The 7,311-nt window shown below is 41.9% G+C and overlaps 1 protein-coding gene across 2 annotated transcripts in view; it reads left to right on the top strand.

Moving 5' to 3' along the window:
• Positions 1-1,311: 1,311 nt before the first annotated feature.
• TMPRSS7 (transmembrane serine protease 7) overlaps positions 1,312-7,311 on the top strand; it is a 41,524-nt gene continuing 35,524 nt past the window's right edge. Inside the window, exons 1-3 of one of the 2 annotated variants that reach the window (XM_033211331.1) lie at positions 1,312-1,535; positions 3,707-3,837; positions 6,667-6,734. In XM_033211331.1, coding sequence (XP_033067222.1) covers positions 3,745-3,837; positions 6,667-6,734 — 161 coding nt within the window. In that variant the 5' untranslated portion in view covers positions 1,312-1,535; positions 3,707-3,744. Of the gene's footprint in view, positions 1,536-3,706; positions 3,838-6,666; positions 6,735-7,311 lie in introns of those variants that run through there. The other variant, XM_033211330.1, reaches the window with a different exon arrangement.

Raw genomic sequence — 7,311 nt, 5'->3', positions numbered from 1 at the left:
AAAAGTTCCCTTTTGGAATGTACAAAATAAAATCATTCTCTTCACAGTATTTTTATTCATCTTAGCAGTCACAGCCTGGACACTTCTGTGGCTCTATATCAGTAAGTTAAAAATCTGTGTTTCTTTGGGGTTAGGGCTTATGGTGTGAGTCTAGCATTAGAAATGCAAGCCTAATCTGCAGTAGGTGTTTCCGATGGGATTTTCCTTTTTCCAATATGGATACACCATTTCCAAAACTGGTGTTGATGGTTTTTTGTTATTTTGTTTTGAGACAAGATCTTACTCTGTCACCCAGGCTGGAGTGTAGTGGCACAATCACAACTCACTGCAAGCTTGAAATCCTGGGCTCAAGCAATCCTGCTGCCTCAGCCTCCTGAGTAGCTGAGACCACAGGTATATGCCACCACACCTGGGCTGATTTTTAAAATTTGTTGTAGAGACAGAGTTCTCACTATGATGCCCAGGCTGGTCTCAAACTCCTGAACTCAAGTAATCCTCCCACCTTGGCCTTCCAAAGTGCTAGGAGCACAGGCATGAACGATGGTGCCTGGCCTGGTGTTGATGTGTTAAGGAGACATAAACCAGAATTCTCTTTCTCATTTCTTTTTTTTTTACCAACACCATTTTCTCCCCATAGGAGAGCAAGAGGAAGAGACTGGGGATAGGATGGGAAGAGCTGAGAAGGATGCTCAGGAGATTTTGACTAGTTCAGAAATGTAATGCATTTGTAGCTTTAAGAAAATTAATGGAATGCTAAGCTGTTTCATTTCCTCATTCCACCCACCACCTGTTTCTAGGCAACCTTGAATTTCCGGCTCCCTGAGCTCCATTTTGCACATGCATCTTTCTCTCCTCTGTTATTATGTGTTTGTTGATCTGACTGATCCTTTTGGACAGGTGTCATAACTAAGCCCTTTCCTATAGAGTTCTTACTTATGCAACACTGTAAGTATAGCCTTTGTTGACTTGTGTTGGAGTTGCCATCTATACATGTTAATATATTCGATACAAAATACATGCACATGACACAATGTGAAATATATAGTTATTCTGTGCCCCAGATTTCTGGCTCAGAGCTTCTAACATTCTGTAACTTCCTGAATGATAGGAGTGATAGGGGCATCTTTTGTTTTATATACATACATTTTGTTATAATATTTTATTGTAGTCCCTAGATCCTAACACAGAGCTTCTACGAATATCTTTTTGTGTGTTAACAAAATGACTAGTGGCTAAAAGCCCCTAGGTGACCAGAGAAACCAACCACATGCTGAAAGGATTGTAACTTTCAGTAGGGGGCTGAAGATTGAGCTTAATCATGAATGGAAAATGATTTAAAATTGAACTCTATAAAAACCCTAAATGGCAGGGTTCAAGGAGCTTCCAGGTTGGTGAACATATCCAGTTGCTGGGAGGGTGGCATGCTCCAGCTCCACAGGGACAGAAGCTCCTACTCTAGAGACCCCTCTGGACCTTGCCCTAGGTACTTCTTCATCTGACTGCTCATCTGTATCCTTTATAATAAAGAAGTAATAGTAAGTAAAGTGTTAGTCTCTGAGTTCTGTGAGTCATTATAGCAAATTATGAAACCTGAGGGCTTTATGAGAACAGCCAATTTGTAGCCAATTTGGACAGTAGTGTGGGTAGCCTGGGGACCTACTACTTCTGATTGGGATCTGCAGTGGGGGGCGGTCTCGTGATAATGTGCCTTTAACCTTTGGGGTCTGACATGAACTCTTGGTAGCTGGTGTCAGAATTGAATTGTATCATTGGACATCCAGTTGGTGTCTGCAAAGAATTGGAGAATTGCTTGGTGTGGAGGACCCCCACCCTCACCCCCACATTTGGTGACAGAAGTGTTATGGGTAGAGAAACAGTTTTCCTAGATGTACTCTCAGAGACATGAAAATCTGATTGGAAGGGAAGACTTTTAGGCAAAGAATGAAGGAATATTGTCTTGAACAGTTCAGGTCACTTATATGCACATAAATTGATGACTTGTGATTTGCTTGGCAGAAGGTAGGGCATCAAACACACCATGATGCATCTCCTACCTTCGGAAAGCTCACAGAGGCATTTGCTACTTTCAAAAAGTTCACAGTTCAGTGCTAGAGAGAAGGTGTGAGCTGAACTTTTTGCTTAAGTGATTATCTTGTGATGACAGAAGAAAGACATCTAAATTGCCCAGGGATGGCATCCAGAGAAGGGTTCGTGAACTGGTTCCTGAACATTCATCTGATACATCTTGAGACTGCTCATTATGTGTTGGGTCCTGGGGTAGGCATGGGAGCAGAGTGGTGAGCGAGATAGGATCTCTGTCCTTGAGGAAACTGGTGGGGAAGTCAAGTCAATGGGCCGTTAAGACAAACACGCACAACCTCAGCCCAGAACAAAGCAGCTTATTTGCCGTCGTTTCTCTGCTGTTCCCCAGCTGACACATTTGCACTGTCCTAGCATGTTTATAAAAGTTTTAGAACATCCTTGTGCAGATATAGTTTGTTGGCTTATAAAAATCGGAGAAGGTTACTTCATGGAAACAGATCAGTACAAGCAAAGGGAGACTGGTATGGACCAGTAAGAATTTTTCAATAGAAAACAGGTTAGTTTTGATACATGAAATCTGGGCAAGGAGGGTGGCCTTGAGAAAGGAGGTAGACAGAGACAGGTAAACAGGGAGACTACGGAGGATCTTATACATTAGGCTGAGCTGAAGAGTTAGGTAAATGTAGTCTGATTTAATGCTAAATTAATTGATCTTTCTTGCATGATTGTTGTTCTGACTCTAGAGTACTCACTGATATGAGAAGGATGTATGAGCTTCTGGAAAGAAGTCATAGCTTTCATTTGAATTTTAGAGTCTGCAACCAAAAGAAAAAGAAAAAAAAAAAGAAATCTAGGAAGCACTTCCCTGATAAAAATAAAAAAACCCAAAAACCAAAAAACAACTGCTGTTTTATATGACTGGCCTAGAGGCGAGGCGATCAGTCCAGGGTCACATTACCTGGAAAAACAAATCAAGGACAGGAGTTCAAGCCTCCTGCCCTTTATCCCTCCCCTCCCCAGCCTCCCTACACTTCCTGAGGCTAAAGTGACTTTAAATGGATCTTAGAAGGCAAGCTGTTTCCTATCACTCACAGCGGTTGCAACTTCTTTTCAATTCATCCATCATTTATTTAACATTTCCATGTGCTGGGCCTTGTGCTAAGAGGAAATATTCTCTCTCTCTTTCTCACTCTGTCTTTCTCCCTTTCTCTCCCCCTCTACCCACTTTGTCCCTCCCTTCCCTCAAATGTTTATTGAGCTTCAAAGCTAAGCCAGGCACTGCCTGCATCAGGGGCTGAGGAATCAAAATAAATTACTGTTTATTCCTTCAGAGGGCCCATTAAGGAGACAGAGAGAAATCATGATAAAGCGGGGTAAACATGGACCACAGAAAAGTAACACACAAGGGCCTTGAGATCCTTTTAATCTTGCTCTTAACTATTTGCCAGAGCTGACAGAAGGAATATTCTGAGATACGGTTATTTACTGCTGATGAAATAGATGTTGTTACCTACATTTAAAACTGCACAGGCTCTGAACCAGTTAGTATGTAGCTGCCTAAAATAAAATTATTTTAGGAGCCTCATACTGACATAGCTCAGACAATTCCTTACTGCCACACAGATGGGAAAGCCTCCCAATCTCGTTCTCTCCTATTTTACAGGTAAGACAGAAAGCAAAGATGCTTTTTACTTTGCTGGGATGTTTCGCATCACCAACATTGAGTTTCTTCCCGAATACCAACAAAAGGAGTCCAGGGAATTTCTTTCAGTGGCACGGACTGTGCAGCAAGTGGTGAGGTGATGGGGGTAGAAGGGGTTAGGGTAGAGTGGGTTTGCGGGGAGGTAGGGGATGAAGCTGGAGGGGACCACACGTGTCAGAGGTGAGCAGGGTTTAGGGAAGTAGAGGGCAGGGTAGACAAAGGAAGCCGTCAGAAGAAAACATGACATTTAGCACATCTTGGCTATAAGATAGAATTTCTCCCCTGCTCCCACGTTCCAATGTAAAAAAAAGAATGGCTCTCTCAGCTTCAGTTTTTCTCAACTGTAAAATAAAGGAATTGGAATCAGATGACCTTTAAAATACCTTCCAGTTCTGAAGTTAGATGCATACCGATTAATTCCATTATTGTACACATTTATTTCAACCTTGATGCACTGGCAATCTCTTCACTGTAAAAAGTAACTTTCTCATTATAGAACTCATAAATATTTATTATAAAAATTAGCAAAATTCAGATGATTATGTTTTAAAAACTAACATCTTCTTTAACGTCATCACCAGAGATAAAGCCCCTTTTTATTCTGAAATACACAGACATAGAGAATAGTGCAATACTGGAATATTATTTTCAGTTTTATAAACTGACATTTTCTCTTAGCATGCTATTGCATGCTTCTATGCAAGTAAATTTGTCTTAAAAAATGTAAGTTACAATAGCCTCAAAGTTAGCAAATCCCCATTTATTGGATGTTTAGGCTGCTCCCAATTTTTGCTATAGATAATGTGACAGCAAAGCTGCCACATTCTTTGTGAGTATCTCCGATTACTCCCTTAGGTGGTTTCCTAAAAGTATAATTACTTGGACAAATAGAAAAGTATGTATTTATGGCTCTTGGCGCATATTACCAACTAGAACGTTGCTGTCAATTTGTATTTCCACGGTACTGGAGAGGGTTGTCATAGTGATGACCTTGACACAATGACTGGTTGTGTAGAAGGAGGAAAGGTGGTGAGAGAGAGGGCACATCAAAGACAATAGTGCTCAGAGCAGCTTTTACTTACTGAATGCCTTCTACATACTGGCTACGTCACTAAACCCTTTGCCTCTAATATTTATACAGTCCTGTGTCGCTTAACAATGGAGATACTGTTGTACAAACATCGTAGAGTATGTGTACACATACATAGCTGGAGTGGCCTACTACACACCCAGGCTAGATGGTATAGCCTACTGCTCCTAAGCCACAAACCTGGATGGCATGTTACTGTACTGAACAGTGTAGGCCATTGTAACACAAATCACTAGATGATAGGAGTCGCTCAGCTCCATCATAATCTTATGAGACTACTGTCGTATATGTGGTCTGTCATTGACCAAAATGTCATGTGGCATATGACTGTATACCAATTATGTCTCAAATTATCCCAAGGAGGTGGGTGTTTTGATTACCACTTTATAGGTAAAAAAGAAAAAAAAAAAAACCCGCCTAAACAGGTTTAGGCAACATGTTCTGTGTTGCACAGTGAATTTAAATTTCATAGCTCATATTACTTCCACTACACTTTACAATTTCTAAGGGTTAAAAAAAATTTTTTTTTAATCTTGAGCAATTATGTAGTGATTTTCAAATTATGCAGGAAGGAGAATACCAGAAAAAATGACTTGGGAGAAGAGAGTGAGTTTGGTTTTAGAAATGCTGGGTGAGGGCCAAGAAGTAAATCAATTGAAATACAGCTCTCCTTTGAGATCCAATTATGAAGTTTTTTTTTTTTTTTTTTTTTGAGACGGAGTCTCGCTCTGTCGCCCAGGCTGGAGTGCAGTGGCCGGATCTCAGCTCACTGCAAGCTCCGCCTCCCGGGTTCACGCCATTCTCCTGCCTTAGCCTCCCGAGTAGCTGGGACTACAGGCGCCCGCCACCTCGCCCGGCTAGCTTTTTGTATTTTTCAGTAGAGACGGGGTTTCACCGTGTTAGCCAGGATGGTCTACGATCTCCTGACCTAGTGATCCGCCTGTCTCGGCCTCCCAAAGTGCTGGGATTACAGGCTTGAGCCACCGCGCCCGGCCAATTATGAAGTTTTAAAAGAGCTGGGGCCCTTCCCTAGAGTTTGTTCTGAAGGAGGCTGGTAGACCTGGCTGTGGATACCACTCGCCCCCTAGTGGCCAATATGAGAATGTGTCCTTAAGAATATAGTCAACGCTGCTGCCCTGATAGAAAAGACGTTGGGTCAGATACTGCAGTATGAAAATGTGCTTAAATGGGCCGGGCACGGTGGCTCAAGCCTGTAATCCCAGCACTTTGGGAGGCCGAGACGGGCGGATCATGAGGTCAGGAGATCGAGACCATCCTGGCTAACACTGTGAAACCCCGTCTCTACTAAAAAATACAAAAAACTAGCCGGGCGACGTGGCGGGCGCCTGTAGTCCCAGCTACTCGGGAAGCTGAGGCAGGAGAATGGCGTGAACCCGGGAGGCGGAGCTTGCAGTGAGCTGAGATCTGGCCACTGCACTCCAGCCTGGGCGACAGAGCAAGACTCCGTCTCAAAAAAAAAAAAAAAAAAAAAAGAAAATGTGCTTAAATGAATTTGATTTGTTAACTGTGGAGAAAATTAACCTTTGGAGTGGGGAGAATACAGAAGTTAAGTTTGAGTTTAAAGAGAGCAATAAATGACTGAGGGTCACTGATTTTTCACAGATAGCAGAATGAAAGTAAGTCACCCAAGATTGTTGCAGGAAGAATTTATTTGAATTCAAGAAATAATGTCTGGGTGTAGAGTTAGGGGCCTTTATTTTGAGACTTGCACTTCTTGCTGGCTGTCAGAGCTTGGGCCTACAACATTTAAGATACTGTAAAAGGAAGTCAAGTATGAAATACTTCAGATACCTCAACTATTCTTTTTCAGATAAACCTGGTTTATACAACATCTGCCTTCTCCAGATTTTATGAGCAGTCTGTTGTTGCAGATGTCAGGTAATGCATGTCCCTCGTTTTGGGATTTCTGTGTTCATTGTTCTAAATTCGTTCAAGGCTATGAAAAGGCTGAGATTCCACCATTCCTAAGTAGCTTCTTGGAGGTGGCTGGGGATTCATACTGTATTAACACAACTAGTGACTCAACTCACTGCCCTGCTTTCATGCTGTGTTTTTGCTCTTTATCTACCAAATCCCGACCTTCTCCCCATAGCTAGAATCCCGAACCCCTATAGCAGTGCTGCTGTGCAAAATGGCCATAAACTTGTCTATCATATTGGGTAGCGGGTGGAGGCAAAAATAAAGCACAGACCATGATTTCTTAATGTTCAGTGAAAAACTGGTCAATAGAGATCTTCTGAGAAAAAAGGGGATTCATGGTGAAATAATTTTTAGAAAAAATTGTGCACCATATATTGTATCCCACCTCTACCCACTCCCAATATATCTGCAGAGATTCACAATCCACAATCCACTTTGACATATTAAAGCACTGAGAAGCCTTGGAGTAAAGCAACTTGATTAGTTTCCTTAACCTTCCATTTCTCAAGTCATTTACTGCAGAACGCCATGTTAT

The sequence above is a fragment of the Trachypithecus francoisi genome, unplaced genomic scaffold (genome assembly GCF_009764315.1).
Source record: "Trachypithecus francoisi isolate TF-2019V2 unplaced genomic scaffold, Tfra_2.0 Lachesis_group0, whole genome shotgun sequence".
NCBI classification, from domain to species: Eukaryota; Metazoa; Chordata; class Mammalia; order Primates; family Cercopithecidae; genus Trachypithecus; species Trachypithecus francoisi.
The sequence above is the reverse complement of the archived record's forward strand: the minus strand, read 5'-3'. Positions and strand labels throughout refer to the sequence as shown.